This window comes from Lolium perenne, chromosome 7 (genome assembly GCF_019359855.2).
Source record: "Lolium perenne isolate Kyuss_39 chromosome 7, Kyuss_2.0, whole genome shotgun sequence".
Taxonomy (NCBI): Eukaryota; Viridiplantae; Streptophyta; class Magnoliopsida; order Poales; family Poaceae; genus Lolium; species Lolium perenne.
Genome location: NC_067250.2, coordinates 260,478,639 through 260,504,260, shown reverse-complemented (window position 1 = coordinate 260,504,260; position 25,622 = coordinate 260,478,639). Strand labels below are relative to the sequence as shown.

General features: G+C 47.7%; 1 protein-coding gene and 1 long non-coding RNA gene across 2 annotated transcripts in view; both read right to left on the bottom strand.

Moving 5' to 3' along the window:
* Positions 1 to 21,146: 21,146 nt before the first annotated feature.
* On the bottom strand, positions 21,147 to 21,933 carry LOC127315322 (uncharacterized). The gene is made up of 3 exons (XR_011748027.1): positions 21,873 to 21,933; positions 21,592 to 21,785; positions 21,147 to 21,379 (listed from the first exon to the last, which is right to left on the bottom strand). It is a non-coding gene; the product is annotated as an uncharacterized lncRNA (long non-coding RNA).
* A 1,702-nt stretch (positions 21,934 to 23,635) lies between these two features.
* Positions 23,636 to 25,622, bottom strand: part of LOC139833923 (uncharacterized) — a 61,820-nt gene continuing 59,833 nt past the window's right edge. The window contains exon 4 of the mRNA XM_071824293.1: positions 23,636 to 23,674. Within this exon, the coding sequence (XP_071680394.1) occupies positions 23,636 to 23,674 (39 nt within the window). The remainder of the gene's footprint in view (positions 23,675 to 25,622) is intronic.

The following is a 25,622-nucleotide window of genomic DNA, read 5'->3' as shown; positions in this document are numbered from 1 at the left end:
ACCATACCTACCTACTACATGGTATTTTCTGCCATTCCAAGTAAATACTTCGTGTGCTACCTTTAAACAATTCAAAATTTACTATCTCTTATTTGTGTCAATGATTTATAGCTCATGAGGAAGTATGTGGTGTTTTATCTTTCAATCTTGTTGGGCAACTTTCACCAATGAACTAGTGGCTTCATCTGCTTATCCAATAATTTTGCAAAAAGGGCTGGCAATGGGATTCCCAGTCCCAAATTAATTAAACTAAATAGACACTCCTCCATGGTATGTGATTGATGGACGGCACCCGAAGGATTCGGTTAGCCATGGCTTGTGTAAGCAAAGGTTGGGGGGAGTGTCATCATAATAAAACTAAAATAAAAAGGCACTCCTTCATGGTATGAGATTGTTGGCAGGCACCCGAGGATTCGGTTAGCCATGGTTTGTGAAAGAAAGGTTGGAAGGAGTGCCATACAAAATAAAAATAAAATGGGAGCCGCTCTTTGAAGGTTTGTCTGGCAAGGGGGTTAGAGTACCCGCTACCAGTCGTTGACAACAACAAACACCTCTCAAAATGTTACTTTCATTCTCTTTATATGGTTTCAAAACTGAAAAAGCTCTAGCACATGATTTAATCCCTGCTTCCCTCTGTGAAGGGCCTGTCTTTTACTTTATGTTGAGTCAGTAAACCTATTTCCCTCCATCTCAAGCAAGCATTTGAGTTGTTGTGATCAAACCATTATATTGTGATTTGCTTCATCATGTCTTTTATTCTTCCTTGTTCAGTACAAGTTTTATCTGAATGAATATAGCTTTGCAAGTTATCAATGATCATGAGGAGACCATTATGATTGAGTATGCAAGTTGTGCCATATAAACTTTAACATGAGAGCGCTGCTCAATAAGATAAGTATAATTGTTAATTGTTCTCTGACCAAGAACGAAGTTTGCCATCACCAACTATGATTTCTTATGCACCTTTTATCTGTTATTACCTTATACTTGTTTCAAGTTGAATTATATGAGGAAGTTGTTTACTAGAATGTCTTGTGTAAATGAATATGATGCTTCTTGCCGTATTTTATTGATCGACTCTTCACTCCATAAACATGTGGTCCTGTTTACCGAGTTCAGTTTCGCTTGGGGACAAGCGAAGTCTAAGCTTGGGGGGAGTTGATACGTCCAATTTGCATCACTATTTTATATCATAATTTGTTGTTATTCATTGATATATTTCATGTTTGGACACAATACTTATGTTATTTCATCTATTTTGCATGTTTCATGATTATTGGAGGATCGAGCACCGGAGCCAGGATTCTGCTGGAAAAAGCACCGTCAGAATGCAATATTTCGGAAGATCAACAGCTGATGGAAATTATACCAAAAATCCTATTTTTCCAGATGACGAAGGAAGCCAGAAGGGGGAGCCGAGGGGACCCGAGGTGGGCCCAGACCATAGGCCGGCGCGGCCCATGGCCTGGCCGCGCCGCCCAGTGAGGAGGGGGGCCCACAGCCCCTCTCGCCTCCTTTTCTGCGCGAAATCCTTCGTCCCGAAGACCTAAGCCACAGAGGGTACCTCGCGAAGAGTTACAGCCGCCTCTGCAAGGCGGAGACCACCAGAGAGAAAAGAGCTCTCCGGCGGGCTGAAATCCGCCGGGGAAATTCCCTCCGGGAGGGGGAAATCGACGCCATCGTCACCGTCATCGAGCTGGACATCATCTCCATCACCATCATCATCATCTCCACCATCATCACCGCCGTCTCCACCGCTGGACATCGTCACCGCCGTAGCAATTTGGGTTTGATCTTGATTGTTTGATAGGGGAAACTCTCCCGGTATTGATTTCTACTTGTTATTGATGCTATTGAGTGAAACCGTTGAACCAAGGTTTATGTTCAGATTGTTATTCATCATCATATCACCTCTGATCATGTTCCATATGATGTCTTGTGAGTAGTTCGTTTAGTTCTTGAGGACATGGGTGAAGTCTAAATGTTAGTAGTGAAGTATGGTTGAGTAATATTCAATGTTATGATATTTAAGTTGTGGTGTTATTCTTCTAGTGGTGTCGTGTGAACGTCGACTACACGACACTTCACCTTTATGGGCCTAGGGGAATGCATCTTGTACTCGTTTGCCAATTGCGGGGTTGCCGGAGTGACAGAAACCTAAGCCCCCGTTGGTATATCGATGCAGGAGGGATAGCAGGATCTCAGAGTTTAAGGCTGTGGTTAGATTTATCTTAATTACTTTCTTGTAGTTGCGGATGCTTGCAAGGGGTATAATCACAAGTATGTATTAGTCCTAGGAAGGGCGGTACATTAGCACAGGTTCACCCACACAACACTTATCAAAACAATGAAGATTAATTAGCCGTATGTAGCGAAAGCACTAGACTAAAATCCCGTGTGTCCTCGAGAACGTTTGGTCATTATAAGTAAACAAACCGGCTTGTCCTTTGTGCTAAAAAGGATTGGGCCACTCGCTGCAATTGTTACTCTCGCACTTTACTTACTCGTACTTTATTCAACTGTTACATCAAAACTCCCTGAATACTTGTCTGTGAGCATTTACAGTGAATCCTTCATCGAAACTGCTTGTCAACACCTTCTGCTCCTCGTTGGGTTCGACACTCTTACTTATCGAAGATACTACGATACACCCCCTATACTTGTGGGTCATCAGTGCCACCCAAAAATAAAAATAAAATGGGAGCCGCTCTTTGAAGGTTTGTCTGGCAAGGGGGTTAGAGTGCCCACTACCATTCGTTGACAACAACAAACACCTCTCAAAACTTTACTTTTATGCTCTCTTTATGTTTTCAAAACCAAAGCTCTAGCACAAATATAGCAATCGATGCTTTCCTCTTTGAAGGACCTTTCTTTTACTTTTATTGTTGAGTCAGTTCACCTATTTCTCTCCACCTCAAGAAGCAAACACTTGTGTGAACTGTGCATTGATTCCTACATACTTGCATATTGCACTTGTTATATTACTTTACATTGACAACTATCCATGAGATATACATGTTACAAGTTGAAAGCAACCGCTGAAACTTAATCTTCCTTTGTGTTGCTTCAATGCCTTTACTTTGAATTATTGCTTTATGAGTTAAGTCTTATGCAAGACTTATTGATGCTTGTCTTGAAAGTACTATTCATGAAAAGTCTTTGCTATATGATTCATTTGTTTACTCATGTCATTTACCATTGTTTGGATCACTGCATTCATTACATGTGCTTACAATAGTATGATCAAGGTTATGATGGCATGTCACTCCAGAAATTATCTTTGTTATCGTTTACCTGCTCGGGACGAGCAGAAACTAAGCTTGGGGATGCTGATACGTCTCCGACGTATCGATAATTTCTTATGTTCCATGCCACATTACTGATGATATCTACATGTTTTATGCATACTTTATGTCATATTTATGCATTTTCCGGAACTAACCTATTGACGAGATGCCGAAGTGCCAGTTCATGTTTTCTGCTGTTTTTGGTTTCAGAAATCCTAGTAAGGAAATATTCTCGGAATTGGACGAAATCAACGCCCAGAGTCTTAAAACTCCACGAAGCTTCCAGAACACCCGAGAGCCGCCAGAGAGGGGCCACACGGCCCCCAGATGATAGGGTGGCGCGGCCCAGGCCTTGGTCGCGCCCCCCTAGCGTGTCGTCGCCTCGTTGACCTTCTGACGCCGCCTCTTCGCCTATAAGAAGCCCCTCGACCTAAAACCTCGAGACGGAAAAGCCACGGTACGAGAAACCTTCCAGAGCCGCCGCCATCGCGAAGCCAAGATGCGGGGACAGGAGTCTCTGTTCCGGCACGCCGCCGGGACGGGGAAGTGCCCCCGGAAGGCTTCTCCATCGACACCACCGCCATCTTCATCAACGCTGTTGTCTCCCATGAGGAGGGAGTAGTTCTCCATCGAGGCTCGGGGCTGTACCGGTAGCTTTGTGGTTAATCTCTCTCCTATGTACTTCAATACAATGATCTCATGAGCTGCCTTACATGATTGAGATTCATATGAGCTTTGTATCACTATTCATCTATGTGCTACTCTAGTGATGTTATTAAAGTACTCTATTCCTCCTGCATGGTGTAAAGGTGGCAGTGTGTGCATCATGTAGTACTTGGCGTAGTTTATGATTGTGATCTCTTGTAGATTATGAAGTTAACTATTACTATGATGGGATTGATGTGATCTATTTGGTTATGTTGATCTATCGTGCACTCTAAGGTTATTTAAACATGAATATCGAATATTGTGGAGCTTGTTAACTCCGGCATTGAGGGTTCGTGTAATCCTACACAATTAGTGGTGTTCATCATCCAACAAGAGGGTGTAGAGTCTAGCATCTATTTATTTATTCTGTTATGTGATCAATGTTGAGAGTGTCCACTAGTGAAAGTATGATCCCTAGGCCTTGTTCCTAAATACTGCTATCGCTTCTTGTTTACTGTTTTACTGCATCTGTACTGTTCGCAATATTACCACCATCCATCACACGCCAGTCCTGGACAGCAAAGCACTTTTCTGGTGCTGTTGCTACTGCTCATATATATTCATACCACCTGTATCTCACTATCTCTTCGCCGAACTAGTGCACCTATTAGGTGTGTTGGGGACACAAGAAACTTCTTGCTTTGTGGTTGCAGGGTTGCTTGAGAGGGATATCTTTGACCTCTTCCTCCTTGAGATCGATAAACCTTGGGTGATCCACTTAAGGGAAACATGCTGCTGTTCTACAAACCTCTGCTCTTGGAGGCCCAACACTGTCTACAAGAATAGAAGCTCCCGTAGACATCAGGGTGCGGCCAAGGCTGAGCCAAGAGTGGCCGGCCACCCTCCCCTTGCCCCTCATTATATAGGTGGAAGCCCCAAGAGTTGTGGTCCAAGTCTTCGAATAAGACCCCAACACCAAAACTTCCCAAAGGTGGGAAACCTACTCAAGGGGGAGTCCTACCCAAGGTGGGACTCCCACCTTTCCTTGAGGTGGGGCTGGCCGGCCACCAAGGTGGAGCCCACCTGGGACTCCTCCCCCTTAGGGTTTGGCCGGCCATGCTAGTGGAGTCCCTCCGGGACTCCACCTTCCATAGTGCCGTTCTTCCAGACTTTTCTAGAACCTTCTAGAACCTGCCATAAATGCACCGGATCATTTCCAAACTTGGAATATGACTTCCTATATATGAATCTTATTCTCCGGACCATTCCGGAACTCCTCGTGATGTCCTGGATCCTATCCGACACTCCGAACAAAACTTCGAACTCCATTCCATATTCCATATCTACTTAAAACGACATCAAACCTTAAGTGTGTCACCCTATGGTTCGCGAACTATGCGGACATGGTTGAGTACTCACTCCGACCAATAACCAATAGCGGGATCTGGAGATCCATAATGGCTCCCACATATTCAACGATGACTTTAGTGATCGAATGAACCATTCACATACGATACCAATTCCCTTTGTCACGCGATATTTTACTTGTCCGAGGTTTGATCATCGGTATCACTCTATACCTTGTTCAACCTCGTCTCCTGACAAGTACTCTTTACTCGTACCGTGGTATGTGGTCTCTTATGAACTTATTCATATGCTTGCAAGACATTAGATGACATTCCACCGAGAGGGCCCAGAGTATATCTATCCGCCATCGGGATGGACAAATCCCACTGTTGATCCATATGCCTCAACTCATACTTTCTGGATACTTAATCCCACCTTTATAACCACCCATTTACGCAGTGGCGTTTGATGTAATCAAAGTACCTTTCCGGTATAAGTGATTTATATGATCTCATGGTCATAAGGACTAGGTAACTATGTATCGAAAGCTTATAGCAAATAACTTAATGACGTGATCTTATGCTATGCTTAATTGGGTGTGTCCATTACATCATTCATACAATGATATAACCTTGTTATTAATAACATTCAATGTTCATGATTATGAAACTAATCATCAATTAATCAACAAGCTAGTTAAGAGGCATACTAGGGACTCTTTGTTGTTTACATATCCCACATGTATCAATGTTTCGGTTAATACAATTATAGCATGGTATATAAACATTTATCATAAACATAAAGATATATATAATAACCACTTTATTATTGCCTCTAGGGCATATCTCCTTCACAAGCCTCCGCACTCATAGCCTTTACCAATAAATTGTCCAAACTTGGAAACAACTACTTTATTCGACTCTAAAACAACCTTAAACCCATCTCTGCATAGAAGGGAGCCGCTAACGAGATTCTTGTTCATAGTAGGGACATGCTGCACGTTCCTCAGCTGCACGATCTTCCCCGAAGTGAACTTCAGATCTACCGTGCCAACACCACGAACAGAAGCATGTGACCCATTCCCCATCAAGACGGAAGAATCCCGGGCGACCTGGTAAGAAGTGGACATGGATATGTCAGCACACACATGAACATTAGCACCTGTATCAATCCACCAACATGGAGATTGAAATACCGAAAGAACATTAAAGAGATTACCGTACCCATCAGCATTGCTAGCGGTCACTGTGTTGACTTGCCTCGCCTTTTTCTTGCGGTCTGCCCTCTCTGGACAGTCCTTAGAAAAGTGGCCAGTCTCTCCACATGTAAAGCAGCTCAGATCTGCTTTGTTTATCATCTTCTTCTTCTTGAAGGTTGTAGTCTTCATAGGCTTATTGAAGGAGGGCTTGTTATTCCCTTTGTTCTTGCTGTAGGGTTTCTTCTGCACCATGTTGGCGCTAGACTGACCCTCTCCTTTCTCAGTATTATCCTTAGCCCGAGCTTTCTCCTCAACATCAAGAGATGCTATCCGATTTTCAACTGATATCTCCTGTCTCTTGTGTTTGAGAGTTGTGGCAAAGTTCCTCCATGAAGGGGGCAACTTAGCGATGATGCATCCAGCCACAAACTTGTCAGGTAAGGCACACTTAAGGAGTTCAAGCTCTTTCGCAATGTACTGTATCTCATGAGCTTGTTCGACTACAGAACGGTTGTTAACCATTCTGATGTCATGGAAGCTCTCCATGATGTACAGTTCACTGCCTGCATCGGTTGCACCAAACTTAGCATTCAGTGCATCCCAGAGCTCTTTACCATCTGTTATGTGCATGTACACATCACACAGACGATCAGCAAGAATACATAGAACGCATTCGACGAAGAGAGTATTGTTTTCCTTGAACTTGTTCTAATCTTGGTCAGATATAGTTCCTTCAGGTAAACCATCAGTAACTTCGAACACTTTCAGATGAGTAAGCCAGAGCATGGCCTTATACTGCCACCTCTTAAAGTGCACACTGGTAAACTTATCCGGCCTCAGTGCATCAGAAAAACCAGCTATTGTTAACTCAGAAAATTGCCTACAATTAGGTTTTTGGACTGTTGGATAATTAGGCACAATTTCCTTGATTAATTCCAGAATATAAAACATGATGGCAACAACTAGTAACATGTGAAACTCAAACATACTAGATGCATTAATCAACATGAGTAGCAGCAGCGCAAACGGTAAAGCATCCATCGCTAAACAGATCGAGATATGTCGCACGTACCGATCTGGTGGAGGTGGCGGTGGAGGTGTAGCAGATGATGTCGCGGCAGTAACGTTGTTGATGACAACGTTGTTGACGACGGGGACGCCGGGTCGAAGTAGACGGCGTTGAAGACGACGGTAGGCAGCACCGCCCGACTTGGACGGAAGGCGACCCGTGATGAAGAGCTTGAGCAGTCGCGCAGAGCGCTTCCCAAAAACCTAATTCGCCCTCTCCCGTACAGGATCGCAAGGACGAGTGGTTCCGGAGACCTGCTCTCCCGTTCGCCGATGCACGTCGGCGAGCGGGATGGAGTAGGCTACGATTGCGGCGCAAGCAGAGAGAGGTGGAAACCCTAACTCGTGTATTCAGTATATTTCTGCGGTAGCCGGGCAAGAGATTATATAGTCTCGGGAAACCCTAGGCAACGTGGGCCACGCCCACGTCGCACGAACGTTTCGAGTCGGTTACAGATAGCCCACGATCCGGGAGCGACCCGAACCGACTAACTGCGACACGTCCGTCTAGGACTCTGTTCGTTTTCCTGAGCTGCAAAAAGTAAGGAAAGTCTCGGCTCGAGGCTCAATCCACTCACCACGAGCGTCGTGACGTGACGTGTCGAGTCGAGTCGAGACGAGCGAGGAGGAGGAGGAGCGCGCGCGTGTAGCACTCCTATTCTCACTCACTTACTAGTGGTGAAACAACCCACCTTATAAGGTGGTATAACTTCCTCCCAACTTTCCATGTGGGACTAAACTTCCCACCTCTTGCCACTCCCTAGTGAGCTGCCACCAACTTGGGCTCAAAATCACAAGGCTTCCACTATGTGGGCTTTGAGATTTATAGGAAAATCTGAAATCTAGTATGGGCCACTAAGTGTAGGCCCAATATTTCAACAGAATTAATGGAATGTCATGATTCCTTTGTATGATGAGGCTTGGATTGGACAAATCACCTTGAATGAAAATTTTACGCTTCAGCATGTAAGCCAATTCATAGAGCTATGGGCAAAGCTAAGAGATGTGCACCCTTTTTTCGATAAAGGGAATATATTCATATCAAAAGATATCAGTTACACCCAGCCTCTGTAACAACGCTATACCCTCATGATAGTGCGGATGCTCACTGTTAAAAAAAAAACTAAGAAAAGAAACCAACATGAGGTTAAGTTCATTGCTTGGCTTGCAATCTAAATTGATCTTGGACAACACATCGTTTGGATAAAAGAGGTTAGCCAAATTGTGGCATTTGCCCTGTTTGTAACACACACCAAAATCAGCCTCGCATCTCTTTTCCAAATGCCGCTTCACTATTAGGCTTTGTGGTTTCATCAAACATTGGCTCGGCCTCCACGACGTTGAACTGCAACAATGGTCCAACCTTTCCCTTTAAAGTTGGTGGCTTAAGATCTCGACCGCGCCCCTAACTCCTCTTGTATCTCGAGAAATAGGGAATGAGAGAAATGCACGAGTTTTCTGTAACAAGCACATTCCACCTTTCGTAATACTCGCCAACATCAAGGAGTCTAGTCTTTTTGTCATATGGGAAGGAGATTGAGTGAAATTATTCCGGTGGAGTGGGAAAAACTTCTATGTTACCTAATGAATTTTTATATAAAACTTCTCCTTAACTAATAGATTGGCGCAAAGTTTTTGCATCTTTCAATTATATTTTATTTTGTCTGGGCTGTTCTGAAGACCTGATACATGTCATCTAAACATACAACCTGGTAGCTGTTGTTGGATAATTAGGCACAATTTCCATGATTAATTCCAAAATATTAAACATGACGACAGTAACTACTAACATGTGAAACTCGAACATACTAGATGCAGTGATCAACATGAACAGTAGCAGAGCAAACAGTACAACATCCATCGCTAAACAGATCGAGATATGTCGCACGTACCGATCTGGTGGAGGTGGCGGTGAAGGTGTAGCAGACGATGTCGCAGCAGTAACGTTGTTGATGACATTGTTGTTGATGACGGGGACGACGGGTCGAAGTAGACGGCGTTGAAGACGATGGTAGGCAGCACCGCCCGACTTGGACGGAAGGCGACCCGTGATGAAGAGCTTGAGCAGTCGCGCAGAGCGCTTCCCAAAAACCTAATTCGCCCTCTCCCGTACAGGATCGCAAGGACGAGCGGTTCCGGAGACCTACTCTCCCGTTCGCCGATGCACGTCGGCGCGCGGGATGGAGTAGGCTACGATGGTGGCGCAAGCAGAGAGAGGTAGAAACCCTAACTCGTGTATTAGATGTCTTTCTGCGGTAGCCGGGCAGGAGATTATATAGGCTCGGGAAACCCTAGGCAACGTGGGCCACGCCCCCGTCGCACGAACGTTTTGAGTCGGTTACAGATAGCCCACGATCCGGGAGCGATCCGAACCGACTAACTGCGACGCGTCCGTCTAGGACTCTGTTCGTTTTTCCTGAGCTGCAAAAAAGTAAGGAAAGTCTCGGCTCGAGGCTCAATCCACTCACCACGAGCGCGGCGCGCGCGTCGTGACGTGTCGTGTCGAGTCGAGACGAGCGAGCGAGGAGGAGGAGGAGCACACACATGAACATTAGCACTTGTATCAATCCACCAACATGAAGATTGAAATACCGAAAGAACAGTAAAGAAATTACCGTACCCATCAGCATTGCTAGCGGTCACCGTGTTGACTTGCCTCGACGTTTTCTTGCGGTCTGCCCTCTCTGGACAATCCTTAGAAAAGTGGCCAGTCTCTCCACATGTAAAGCAGCTCAGATCTGCTTTGTTTATCATCTTCTTCTTCTTGAAGGTTGTAGTCTTCATAGGCTTATTGAAGGAGGGCTTGTTATTCCCTTTGTTCTTGCTGTAGGGTTTCTTCTACACCATGTTGGCGCTAGACTGACCCTCTCCTTTCTCAGTATTATCCTTAGCCCGAGCTTTCTCCTCAACATCAAGAGATGCTATCAGATTTTCAACTGATATCTCCTGTCTCTTGTGTTTGAGAGTTGTGGCATAGTTCCTCCATGAAGGGGGCAACTTAGCGATGATGCATCCAGCCACAAACTTGTCAGGTAAGGCACACTTAAGGAGTTCAAGCTCTTTCGCAATGCACTGTATCTCATGAGCTTATTCGACTACAGAACGGTTGTTAACCATCCTGATGTCATGGAAGCTCTCCATGATGTACAGTTCACTGCCTGCATCGGTTGCACCGAACTTAGCATTCAGTGCATCCCAGAGCTCTTTACCATCTGTTATGTGCATGTACACATCACACAGACGATCAGCAAGAATACATAGAACGCATCCGACGAAGAGAGTATTGTTTTCCTTGAACTTGTTCTGATCTTGGTCAGATATAGTTCCTTCAGGTAAACCATCAGTAACTTCGAACACTTTCAGATGAGTAAGCCAGAGCATGGCCTTAACCTGCCACCTCTTAAAGTGCGCACTGGTAAACTTATCCGGCCTCAGTGCATCAGAAAAACCAGCCATTGTTAACTCAGGAAATTGCCTACAATTAGGTTTTTGGATTGTTGGATAATTAGGCACAATTTCCATGATTAATTCCAAAATATTAAACATGACGACAGTAACTACTAACATGTGAAACTCGAACATACTAGATGCAGTGATCAATATGAACAGTAGCAGAGCAAACAGTACAACATCCATCGCTAAACAGATCGAGATATGTCGCACGTACCGATCTGGTGGAGGTGGCGGTGAAGGTGTAGCAGACGATGTCGCAGCAGTAACGTTGTTGATGACAACGTTGTTGATGACGGGGACGACGGGTCGAAGTAGACGGCGTTGAAGACGACGGTAGGCAGCACCGCCCGACTTGGACGGAAGGCGACCCGTGATGAAGAGCTTGAGCACTCGCGCAGAGCGCTTCCCAAAAACCTAATTCGTCCTCTCCCGTACAGGATCGCAAGGACGAGCGGTTCCGGAGACCTGCTCTCCCGTTCGCCGATGCACGTCGGCGCGCGGGATGGAGTAGGCTACGATGGCGGCGCAAGCAGAGAGAGGAAGAAACCCTAACTCGTGTATTAGATGTCTTTCTGCGGTAGCCGGGCAGGAGATTATATAGGCTCGGGAAACCCTAGGCAACGTGGGCCACGCCCCCGTCGCACGAACCTTTTGAGTCGGTTACAGATAGCCCACGATCCGGGAGCGACCCGAACCGACTAACTGCGACGCGTCCGTCTAGGACTCTGTTCGTTTTTCCTGAGCTGCAAAAAAGTAAGGAAAGTCTCAGCTCGAGGCTCAATCCACTCACCACGAGCGCGGCGCGCGCGTCGCGTCGCGTCGCGACGTGTCGAGACGAGCGAGCGAGGAGGAGGAGGAGCGCGCGCGCGTGTAGCACTCCTATTCTCACTCACTTACTAGTGGTGGAACAACCCACCTTATAAGGTGGTCTAACTTCCTCCCAACTTTCCATGTGGGACTAAACTTCCCACCTCTTGCCACTCCCTAGTGAGCTGCCGCCAACTTGGGCTCAAACTCACAAGGCTGCCACTATGTGGGCTTTGAGATTTATAGGAAAAACTGAAATCTAATTTGGGCCACTAAAAGTGGGCCCAATATTTCAACAGCTGTCGTGCATTGTCATGCATTTCCAGTGTGCTTCTCATCGCAAAATCATGTGGATATTTACTGTGCAGATCGACAAAGGACAAAGAACGTGTATCGATGTGCACAAGAATTTGTACTTGCAGGGAGTAACAACATAGCAAGAGTGTGATTTAGAATTTTTTATTTGTATCATTTGCATATGGGTAGGCAGTACTGTGGGTAGGGATGCTTCCCTAGGTCAGGTTCTATTGAGAAGGAGATATAACCCTTATCATCCCCTAGGGCGATACCGGGGAGGAAACCCTAGCGCCACCTCGAGCGCATCCGGGCGGATCCCCAGCCGCCGCTGCCGCCGGAAAGGACCATAGTAATGGCAGGCCACGGTGTCGAAGGCGCTCGGCATTGGTAGGTCGCGGTGGCTTCTTCATTGGGGAGGCTTGGGCGGCCACTTCGAAGATAGCTAAGGGCAGCGGCCTGACACTCCTAGTTAGGTGGTGGCCAGGGACGGCTTCTCCACCTCATCGTCTTTGTGAGGGTGGTGGCAGTCGTCCGTGGGTCTAGACTCCCTCCTAGATCCTTCATAGATGGCCTTTGGTTAAGATGGCGCTGCGGTTGGGAGGCTAGTGTGGAGATGATCTGCACGACTCGATGGTGATCTAGTCAGCTTTGACCTTATCGGGAATGTGGCAACCAGTGAAACTGGCATTAAGGGCGGGCGATGGCGGCGTCTTTACACCGTTGTCTTCTTGAAAGCATTGGCTTTGCATCCATCGCCTCTCCATCTCCCGGGCTTCTCCGAGGGAAACCCTAAACCTAGGTCTCCTGAATTGGATGATGGCGGCTCTTTCGGTGTTACTCTCCCTCCCGGGGCATCTTTTTTTGAAGCGAGTGTTGGATGGGAAAGGCAAGAGGTGGATCGGTGTTGCATCTTCCTAGTTGACAACGGAGGGTCTCGGCGGCATGGTACAACGGGTTCTCGGTGACGAACGCGACATAATGGACTCGCGTAGGGTGGGGTGTTGTCTGGCGTCATGGTGGTGTTAACGATAGGAACAACGAAGATTATGCGGATATCTCTATCATGGAGATTGCTCGGTTGTTAGATGGCGGCAGCTTCTGTAATATGTTGCATGAGGTGCTCGCTAAGAGTCTGCGACACTGAATGAGTGCTTTTTTTTAAAAGAAATACGGTAGGAGCTGCAGGTTTTTTTTTAATAATAAGAACCCAAATCGGCATCCCTGGGACTTGAACCTGTGTAGTTGGGTTATATATCCACTTTCCTAACCAAGTGAGTGCTCCTATTTTTCCTAGATCGTGTCTCAAGGTATGTGATATTCACGGCTCCTAGTTGATGTGGAGGGAGGGGAGGGGTGCGTTTTTTCAAGATGTAAAGTCATTTTGCCATTTTTTAATTTGACGATTTCAACGAAGTTGCTACGGTTGTGCGAACCGCACATGCATGAGCAAAGCCATGTGTTGATATGTGCCTTGTTTTTGCCATAATCTTCACTCATTATCAGGTGTATAGCTGTTACGTGGTGGCTTCAGCTTTTTTAATATATGATCTTCATCCGACCTTTATTAAATAAATTAATAAAAAACGCATCGATCGATGCAGAGCCTGAGACATAGCCTGGATTATATATGGGTATGCATTAGCCTGGATTAGATATGGGTATGCATTGTCATTTGAAGTAGGAGTAACAAAAAGCTGCCCTGCAACAGAATACTATTTATCCGTTAGTCTCCATAATTATGCGATGAGATAGCTGGTTCAAGGAAGAATATATCCCATATACCTGCCGCAGGTTGGCGTCCACGCGGTTCTGTAATCAAATTGGGTACGTGCAGTAACCGTGCTTACCGCACGGTGTACGTCAATCACCCGAGCGCCACCTTTTATGCTGGTGGTGTTCGACCTAAAATAGCGATGTGGTACTAAACAAATCAGCCCAACACGTAAACAGGGGATCAAACAAGTGCGCACGCTTGTTTCCGTTAGCTCGTCAGCCGTCCGATCGATCGTCGTGCCGTCGCGCGCCATGTTCTCTTCGTACGAGGTCCCCGATGACTGCCCATGTTGCCTACGCGCGGCGTGTCAATCAATGGCTGGAATGGGGAGGGTCTCCACGTCTGCCGTTGGGTTGGAAGATGAACCTGCGCTGGAGCATGCGCGGCCGATTCACCTTGTAAAACTTGATGTAACGATCAGGTAGGTTTAGACTACTCGGATAATCTCCGAGGCTCTCATCATAGGTTTATATAGCAGGTTACAAGACGTGTTGTAGACACAACGGATTCTATACTAATCCTAGTCTCATACGTTTACAATTCTATCTCTAACATCCTCCCTTAATCACAACTTTGACAAGTTGAGATTATGCTTAAAATCTTCAAAGGCTCGGTAAGGAAGTGGCTTGGTAAACCCGTCAGCAACTTGATCTTTTGAGGGAATAAACCTCACCTCTAATTGCCTTTTCAACACCCGTTCTCTGACGAAGTGAAAATCGATCTCAATATGCTTAGCTCTTGCATGGAAGACTGGATTAGCAGATAAATATGTTGCTCCAAGATTATCACACCATAAACATGGTCTCTGTGTTAGCCTGACTCCCAATTCAGCAAGAAGTGATTGTACCCAAATCATTTCAGCTGTTGCATTTGCTAGAGACTTATACTCTGCTTCAGTACTGGACCTGGACACTGTATTCTGCTTCTTAGCACTCCATGAAACCAAATTCGGTCCAACAAACACAGCAAATCCCCCCGTGGACCGACGGTCATCAACACTTCCTGCCCAGTCAGCATCAGAAAAGGCACTAACTAGAGTGGAAGCAGACTTTGAATAAGTAAGCCCAACTGTGAGAGTATGCTTAACATAGCGTAAGATGCGCTTAGCGGCAGTCCAATGTACTGTAGTAGGTGCATGTAGATACTGACAGACTTTGTTAACTGCATAGGAGATATCTGGGCGAGTAAGAGTAAGATACTGCAGGGCGCCAACAATACTTCGATACTTGGAACTATCAGCCGGTCCTAGAGGATCACCATGATGAGCTGAAATTTTCTCAGAGGATGACAATGGAGTAGGCATACCTTGGCAATTAACCATGCCAACACGGGTAAGCAAATCTTGAGCATATTTTGCCTGATTAAGAACAAGACCATCAGCAACCCGTGCTACCTCAATGCCCAAGAAATAGTGAAGATCACCAAGATCCTTTAGAGCAAACTCCTTATGCAAATCTGTAAGCAAAGCATCTGTGGCAGCTTGAGAGGAACTAGCAACAATGATGTCATCCACATAGATAAGCATAAAAATACTGACATTGAACTTGCGATAGATAAACAGTGACATATCAGACTTGGAAGCAACAAATCCAAGGGAAAGCAATTTGGCACTCAATCGTGAATACCATGCACGAGGTGCCTGTTTTAGTCCATATAACGCCTTGTCAAGTTTGCAAATATAGCCTGGCTGTCGTTGATCCTCATACCCAGGTGGTTGTCTCATATACACTTCCTCTTCCAGAACGCCATGAAGAAACGCGTTCTTGACATCCAACTGACGCAAGCTCCAGCCGCGAGAGACAGCAATAGACAGGACAAGACGAACAGTGGCAATTTTGACAACTGGACTAAATGTGTCTTCATAATCAATCCCATAACGTTGTTTAAACCCTTTAGCAACCAGGCGTGCCTTGTATCTATCAATCGACCCATCTGCATTGTGCTTAACTTTGTAAATCCATCGACAGTCAATAACATTTTTGCCATAGCCCGGAGGAACCAAACGCCATGTGTTGTTTTTCATCAGGGCATTAAACTCATCATCCATAGCCCCTTTCCAATTAGGATCAGCAAGAGCGGATTGAAGATCAGTAGGCTCACCAGACGTGCACGACAGAAGCCAGCGAACCGTGCCATCTTTGTATTGGCGAGGACGAACAATTCCAGACGACGCTCGTGTAGTGGGGCGGGGCTGAGCAGCAGCGTGGGGCACAGGGCGGGCGGGCACAGGAGATCTGGCCGGGGAGACAGCGCCAGGCGACGCAGAATCGGCCGCAGATGACGCAGTTGAGCCGCTGAGCGCGGGATCCGCTGTGGCGGAGGACTCCCTCGGTGTGGCGCTGGCGGATGGTGTGGCAGACGCGCGGGGCGCAGACGATCCGCGGGCCGTTGGAGATGGAGTCGCGCGGGGACCGGCAGCACGTCTAGCTGCAGACGGGGTCCCCACCGAATCTTGGTGGTCAGTGCTGACAGCACGTGATTCGACGCGGTGGGTCGATCCCGAGGTGGATTCGGGCGGCAGATCCTCCTCGTGTTCAGCGTTTCTGTTATTTTCTGCAGAGAAGTCAAAAGAGCCATATGACCAGCTATTGGCACCGTTTGAATTGGAATTTTCACCAGCATGATTATCTCCTGGTACTTCATCCTGCACAAGAGGCAAAACAGGTCTAGCGACAGGGTTAATAGTATGAGTATCCTCAACATGTGAATCATTAGTAGTAACGTGTTCCTGCTCAAAATTTTTGAGAGACGGATCAAGAAGTAGAATTTGCTTGCGTAGAAGAGCACCCGCATTGGGATGAAGATTTTTGAAGGGAAACACTGTCTCATCGAAGACAACATCCCGAGAAATATAGACCCGTCCACTAGAGACTTCAAGACATTTAACCCCTTTGTGGCGAGGACTATAGCCGATGAAAACACATTGGGTAGAGCGAAAGGCTAATTTGCGTTTGTTATAGGGTCTCAGATTCGGCCAACAAGCACAACCAAAAACACGTAAGGATGAATAGTTAGGACGGGTACCAAGGAGACGATGAACTGGAGTATCATTATTTATGACCCTGCTAGGAAGCATATTGATAAGATATGTGGCTGTGAGAAAAGCTTCATCCCAAAATTTTAAGGGCATACCAGCGTGAGCAAGAAGTGCTAGACCAACTTCAACAATGTGACGGTGCTTTCTCTCCGCGGCACCATTTTGTTGATGAGCGTGAGGACAAGAGACAAGATGTGTAATTCCTTGTGTTTGAAATAAAGAGTTCAATTTTATGTATTCACCTCCCCAATCAGACTGGACAGTGATAATTTTCCTATTGAACTTGCGTTCAACAAGAGTCTGAAAGGTAACAAAGGCAGCTAATGCATCAGATTTGCGTTTAAGAAGATAGATCCAGGTAAACTTGCTATAATCATCAATAAAGCTTATATAATAATCATGACGACCAACAGAAGTAGGTGCAGGACCCCATACATCAGAGAAAACTAACTGTAGAGGTACTGTAGATACACTGGTGGAAATAGGGTATGGGAGCTGATGACTCTTAGCCTGTTGACAAGGATCACAAATAGACTCACTACTAGAATCACTAACACAAGGAAGTTTATTCTTGCTAATAATTTGCCTAACAATTACTCTAGAAGGATGACCTAAACGACTGTGCCACTGGTATTGAGAGGGCTTGGCGGCAACAAAGGCAAACTTGGATGGCGTGGAGGATGCCAAGGATGCAATGAGGGGGTACAAGCTGCCAACACACCTCCCTCTATGGACGATTCTCCTGGTAGCCAGATCCTTTATCAAAAAGAAGAAAGGGTGAAACTCAATAAAGACATGGTTATCATATGTGAAGCGATGAACAGATAGTAAGTTTTTGGAGGCATTGGGGACATGAAGGATGTTTCGAAGATGAAAATCTTGAGTAGGATTACGTACTACTGAATGACCAATGTGAGAAATATTCATACCTTGCCCATTGGCGGTGTTGACCGTGTCATGTCCCTTGTAGGCATCACGAAGAGTGAGATTGTTTAGCTCTCCCGTAATGTGGTGGGTAGCACCTGAATCCTGGTACCAATTTGTGTCCACGCCATAGGCAGCATGGACCTCCTTCTCGCCATAGTCATCATGGTTGGAGTAACGAGACCAACAGTCTTTTGCATAGTGCCCCTCCTTGTTGCAAATCTGGCACGTGACATCAGCCCAGGGGGTAGTCCGACGACGTCCACGGCCGCGGCCGCGCCCCCCTCCAGGGTTGCCACGACCTCCACCGCGCCCCTGTTGGAAGGAGCGATCATCACGTCGAGCGTCGCGACGGTCATCACGTGGTCTTCTCGGCGGTCACCACGGGACCGTCCGTTGTAGCTATTGTTGGCATCATTGCGAGAACGCCATTGCCTAGAGGCAGCATTGGCCGAGGACTCAAACTCCGGTGGAGAGGGCTCGGCAAGGAGGAGCTGTCGTTGATCGTAGGCCAGCAGTTGAGAGTATAGCCGGCTGAGGGTGATCGGGGTCGTCGCCACACCAAGAGCTGCAACAAGTGCATTGTAGTCTTTGCCGAGGCCGACCAGAATATACGAGACTAACTGGCGGTCGGGAAGAGGGTGGCCGGCGGCGATCAACTCATCCGCAAACCCTTGCATCTTCGCAAGGTACTCAGCAGTGGACATCTGAAGCTTCTTAGTTGTGGCGAGGGCGACCAGCAGATTGTCGACCTTTGCTTCACTCTGGGCGGAGAACATCTCCTCGACGGCGCTCCAAACGCCATGAGAGCTTTCAATGCGATGGACGTGGGGCAGGACCTCCAGGGATAGAGACTGCAGGAGGTACGAGAGGACAAGCTGGTCGCGCGCGATCCAATTTGCATAGAGAGGGTTGGCCTTCATCTTTGCCGGCGTATTGGTGGCGGCGTCAGCCGGCACATCAACGACCTCTGTTGGCGGAGCAGTGTCGATGCCGGTGATCAAGCCGACCTGTTGCGCGCCGCGGATAGCTGGCAGAACTTGGGATCGCCAGATCGGGTAGTTGTCCCGCGTCAGCTGAGTGCGCGGAGGTGGGCCGAGGGAGATCGGCGGGTTTGAAGCGGAGGACGCCATGGCCGACGAGGGCGGCGGCGCCGAAGCTTGCGAGGAACTCGATGGACAGGTTATCGCCGGAAGAGGCGGCCTGATACCATGTAAAACTTGATGTAACGATCAGGTAGGTTTAGACTACTCGGATAATCTCCGAGGCTCTCATCATAGGTTTATATAGCAGGTTACAAGACGTGTTGTAGACACAACGGATTCTATACTAATCCTAGTCTCGTACGTTTACAATTCTATCTCTAACACACCTATCCACGCGGCCATTTTAAATAGACTAGAACCTAATGGGTTGTCCCGTTAGAGATGCTGTAAGTGTGCTACTCCCTCCGTCACGGAATAGTTGTCGGACCATTATTTTCGCGAAAACGTCCCTGATGATTTCCCGACAAACCAGTCCGTCCTCCGACCGTCTCGCTGTCTTCCTCTCGCTCGTCGACGGCCACCGCCTCCCTGCGCTGCTTCCCCTCCGCCCCGACGACCCATGTCACGAATTACTCCCTCCTGCTTAGATTGGGGATGCTTAGATTGGGGATGCGTTGGTGATGATTTCAAAATACAAAGGGTGGAAATGCAAAAGTTCATTTACACTAGCGCTCCGACATGTAATTCGTGACGGAGGGAGTACATGCGTTTGTGGTGCAGCCCCGACGAGGTAGTACCAGCGCTAGTCATGATAGGATTTGGTTTCTTTCATATTCAAATTGCCTTTACCATTTTCTAGAATGGAATAATATATGTCAACCATTATATTATTACTATGGTTTAAACGGTTAGCCATATTTTTGCTAATAGAACCCTAGCATTAAGAGAAACATCGAATAGTATAAAGCACCTCAACAAAAACAAAAATTCCAAAGAAATTCTCATGGCCTCCGTCTACAACCTCTCGACCGTGTCGACGACGCGTTGCTGCTGCCGCTCCTCCTTAAGTCGGCCTGACGTTGTTGGTTGCGGACGTGAAGTCGCCGAACGGGTCAAGAAGACCACATTTGTCACGGAGACGAAGAGTAAGGAATGGCCATAGATAAAGCTCCATGAAGATCTGGAGATCCCCTAGCAAGAAGAGGTCCTCGAGAACCACACCAATCTCACAAGCTTCTCGGCGGCACCGTCAAGATGGGGTTGAAGCCTGTGAGACTTTATTGGAGAAGACACCGCCACCACCTGAACACCGCCCCACCAAACTAAAACCCTAAAACCAAGAGAACAGAAGCCATCCCGCCAAAGGCGGCCGAGATCCAACCCGCCTCCATGGCCCGAAGGCCACAGAAGCGAGACAGATCGTCGGCAGAACCGACGGGAGGCGAAGAACCCTAGCCATCCCTTGAGCATTTCAAGGCAAGGGTACCAGACGGACTTGTCTATGTACGTGTACACGGATAGCAATTCGGTTAATCGTCGGTTATTAAGGGTCAAACGACTTTTTAACATTATGCAATGGTGGAAAATATTCGCAAATCCCGGCTTTGCCTACTCTAACGCTAGGTGCAAAAAAATTTGTTATGGCCTTTGCTGAAAGAAAGAAAACTAACAATTCATCGGCATATTTAAGGCAGAAATCAACACTCATACATGCATTTGAGTCCAACAAATTCAAATATAAGTCCAACAAGATTTGACATCAACAATCATACATACAGTTCATCCAACATACAACAGAAAGCTCATTCAGGGAATTTTTGTACCTACCAAATACTTTCGTCATATCATTCTTTAAAGTCTCGTGTTATCATGTGAAAGGATGGATTCAAATAACAAATTTCTGCACCTAAGCTCTTTCGCTTCATCTTCCTCCTTGCTTGAAGCCATGTTCGCTTCTTACAAGGGGCTTCCGTGGCTGGACTGGAGCGCGTGCCAAGACCGTTTTTGTTTCCCACCATCGGTGTCGCTATGAGTGTGTGGCCAACTCCTAGCGGCAGGCGGTGGCGGCCAGAGCACAAAATGGTGACCCTGTCATACAAGCGGAGAGGAGGCCGGAGCAGTCCCGCCGTTGCCAATCACAATTTTAATTTTTACAAGGCCTTGCACGATCATCTTAGATACAACACCAACAATACAGAAGAAGCATTGACAACTTCACGTTCTCACACTAAACATGCACCGAAAATCAGATTCAACAGCAGCTCTGTGATTGGCCCACTAATTGGCGCTATATTGAAATGATAAAAACAACAATACACTATGACGGCAGAATGCCCTTTATTATCTGACAATGTGCTCAACATCGCATCTTGGACGTTTGATTACAAAGCACTAGCATGACAAGATATCATACACAAGGGGGTCAGGTTGAGATGCAGCTCGTTTCTGTGTGTAATTCGGACATCTTTCAAGGAAGACCTCCATGAAAACACCGTGGTCCCAATATATTTGCAGAATCCGTTCTCTAGACAAGACCACACCAAGTCCTGCAAACTGCAATATAGAGTTGCTGCTAATGACAGATTCGGGGCGCACTGTGTGACACAACGTAGTTATTCAAGTTGTAGTAATCATGAAAAGTAATTTCCCCAAAATTACAGTCTTTATGGTTCACCCTCTTTGAGAGTGGTTTAATTTGCATGTTTACTGAATGAGACGACACAACAATTCAACCCTGATTCAGAGAATAAAAACTGGTGAAATACCTAATTACATAGCCATCTCTGCTTGTAAAGCTGCCAGCTCAATCATCTTCTGTTTTACTAGCAGAGGGCCGACTCGACTGCTGAGCAGCAGGTACACGCACTGGAGCAGTACTAGGAGCCGTTGTGGTAGGTGCTAGTAGCTCTGCTTCCAACTCCTCTCCCTCCAAATCCGCAAGTTCAGCTTCCAGTTCATCCTAGCGAATACAGTAAATGGTTAGTGTTTGCTTTCGTGAATGCGTGCACATTTGAGAGAGATAGAAAGACAGAACAGAGAGACATACTTCGTCGAAATCACTTGCTGCTCCAATAGGCGCAGATAGTAGACCCTGGATCTGCCTCGGGGCATCTCCAGCGGCGCGACGCAAACGGACGCTGAGCGACCGTTTGTGTCCGCTGTGACTGGAAATGCGTCTGGCACCATCTCCAGCGGGACGACGCAAAGTGACCGGGCCGTCCGCGGAGACGCAAATATGGCCCAAATATGCGCCAGGTTTGCGTCTCGGCGGACGCTGCGCGTGCAAAGTGTCCGCTCTGTCCTCGCGCGGGCCCGCCTGGCAGCGACACAACTGCTTCGTCTTCCGCGGTATTACTTCTGGGCGGCGCGCTGCAGCCTTTGCAGGGGCCGCGTTAATGGCGTGCCTCGGCTTCCGCGAGCGTGCACAGCTAGTAGGCGTTGCACTGGCAGGCCATTGAAGGCGAGATGGCGTCGGAGCCTCTTAAAGGGACGCTGCCGGCACCCATTTCCCCGACCAAAACCATTGGCAAAATCCCACAGTAGCCACCACACCGACGCCATGGGGAAGAAATGTTGGCCGTTCCGGAAGACGAAGAACGACCAGGAGGCTAGCGGCTCGCGTTCCGGCAAGAAAGCACGGGTCGGACGGTACGTCCGCGTTGACCTCGCTCGGCAGCTATGGGAGGAAAACCGGCCGGTACCATGGCCGGATGCGAACTTGTCGGGAGGGGGCTGGTACCTGAACTCGCGGCGCGTGCCGGTCCCCCCGTGCCGCGCGAGGGCCGAGAGCGCGCGAGGGCCGAGAGCGCCGCGCGGTCTTGCCGCCGGATCTGCGGGAGGATCCGGCGTACGCGCTAAACTCCTGCAACTGGATTTCCTTCGGGATGTGGGAGTTCGACGTGCGGCGCCGCGCTGCCTACCTCGCCGACGTAGACTACTTCGAGCGCGAGATCGCCGTCGAAGAAGAAGAGAACGACCACGAGGACGCGGACGAGGACGGCGACGTGACCATGCCGCAGTACGACCACGACGACGGCGGACCGGTGTGGGATCCGGAGACCCAGCCGCCGGACATTTCAGAGGAGGGGGCCATTGCCATGGCACTAGCCAACAACGAGCAGGACGAGCTCAACGAGCTCGCTTTGTGGGACGGGCTCGCAATCCAGCTCCACGAGTCAGCGCTCGCGCAGGGGAGGCCGGCGACTCCTCCGGCCATGCCGACGCGTTCCAACGTCCGCACTCTGCCTGCTGCTCCAGCGTGGGATCCCTGGCCACAGCCTCCTGCCCGTGCGGCGGTACCTCCTCCACCGCCGGCGTACGAGCTTACATGGCCGACGCCGCAGCTGATTGACCTCGTCAGCGACGACGACCACTAGACAGCGCGTATTTTAGCACGCCTTTCTGGCTTTTTATGTCCTTTTTATTATCATGTAAATTATGGCGTATGAATGAAGAAAAAAAATTATGCGTCGTGCCGCTGGAGCCACCCCCGACGTAAACGGACACCCGGACGCTTTCGACCATTTGGCCCGACGCAAACGGACACGACGCGTCCGTTTGGACGTCCGAAATGCGTCGCGCCGCTGGAGATGCCCTCATGTTCTCCATAGGAAAAAGTGTGGCGAAGCACGTGCGCACTGCGCACGCCTATCGCTGCCGTCGCTTGGTTCTAGGGATAGGAGATGGATTCCTCACACCGGCAGATGATTTGCAGAGTCAGCTTCATTTAGTCTAGCGTTGGCCGTCAACTAACATGTGGGCCTAGCCCCTGTAGCATACTATTTGTCTTGTACCTAGCACGTGCAGCAGTCAACTCCCATCTCCCTTCCCTTCCGATTCCTCCTGCTCCTATAAAACGAGCGAAAATGTCCAGACGTTTGTTTCCTTCTGCAGCTTTTATTATACAAGCATCCATTGAACTAATGTTGCTAGGTGAAGACCTCGAATTAGGGCCGGACAATGCCTTGTTCATGTGCAAAATCAGAACAACAAAGTCATAGTTTTGATGCATAAGTACCATCTGTCAATGTTCATAAATCGGATGTCGTAGTATTCCTCTCCAAACTCATGCACATAAAATTCATACATCACTGATAGCAAGTTAAGCTGGGATTAATATTTGCTTCAGCTAGTAAGATTGAGAGATGATGGTGCTAGTGCGGTAACCAATGATAAAAAGGGTGATTACATATACCACCATGGATGCTACTGTGAGGTTCTCCTTCGTATGGAGAGAAGGAGGGGAAATGAATGGGCAGGTCGAGTCACGGGTCACACGAGGGCAGATAGAGACGAAAACTGAAAACTGTACATCAGAGGAACAGTGACCTAAGAGGTCTATGAGGATTCAAAACTTGCCGCTCTCCCAGGTCGATTTACACAGAAATAACTCTTTTCTCAAACTATAGTACATACTGGTCCTCCGGGGAAATTATTTCACCCAACTAACCATTTTGTGTGGCGTCTCGCACATCGGCGCCACAACTCACTGTGTGGCGTCCGTGCCTGCGGCGCCACTCGGCCATCCGACGTGGCGCGATCGACGCTAATGTGTGCTCCGCTCCGACGAAGCAGGATATGTGGCGTCGCTCCTATCGGCGCCACACATTGAAAGTGTGGCGCCGATGCCAAGGGCGCCACACATCCACTTATGTGTGGCGCCCGCGCCCGCCCCAGCCCGAGCCTCTTCTTTCTCCCCTCTTCTCTTTTCTTTGTTTCCTCAAGAACCGCCGCCGCCGGCCGCCTCTCCTCCACCCCCCCAACAAATCTACCAAGGATTCGTCAGATCTGGTCAGCCAAGTTCTTCCTCATCCATTCCTCAAGGTATTCCCCTTCGATTCCCTTCGATTCATCCACTAATTTTATAGATTTTGCTAGATTTGGACATGAACCCTAGACATGGAAATTTTTGTTGGTGGAATCTACATTGTAGTCAATGTGTTGAAATTGATAGCCTCATGTATGCATGTGTTTGAACCATAGATTTGTTGGAACCATAGATGTGAATTTTACATGTATGTATGTATGTGTTGAAATGGCTATGTATGTTGAAATGACTAATTTTTTGCTTAGCAAATGCATTCAAATTTGTTACATATGCCTAGTATTTGCGATGGAATAACTCATATTTGTTAGGAATGGCTCATAATATGGTGTTTTATGTAAACATGTAGGATGGTGTATCTCATAGATATTGAGTATGACAAGGATCACCGGGCTTTTCATATGACGGAGAAGAGAACGGTTCTTCACCCTTTGAAGATTCGTTACCATGACACAGTAGATATGGCGTATGACGAGAGGTACACGGAGTTTATCCAGCCTACCGGTCTTCTCTCGTTAATCTCGCTTGTAAGCCGGGGGATCGAACATGAACGCCGCGGCACTCACCGCCCTTGTCGACCGATGGAGGCCGGAGACGCACACTTTCCACTTGAGGGTCGGCGAGATGACCCCTACTCTTCAGGATGTTTCCATGATACTTGGACTTCCTATTCAGGGCGACCCACTGTGTATGAACACAGCTTCTGATGGGTGTGTATGAACACAGCTTCTGATGGGTGGTGCGGACAGATGGAGGACCTTATTGGCATGGCTCCTCCGCCGCCAGAAGATCCAAAGGAGAGAAAGTGGAGTTGGGGAACAGCGGCACTTGCCTACCTCTACCGGCAGGTGATGATTTGTTGTATGTACTATTCTTCTATAGTAGTGTGCTAGACAAAGTACTAACCAAATGTCTTATTTTCGCAGTTGGACGAAGCTTGTCGCGGGACTGGGAAGGGCGGTATTGGTGGAT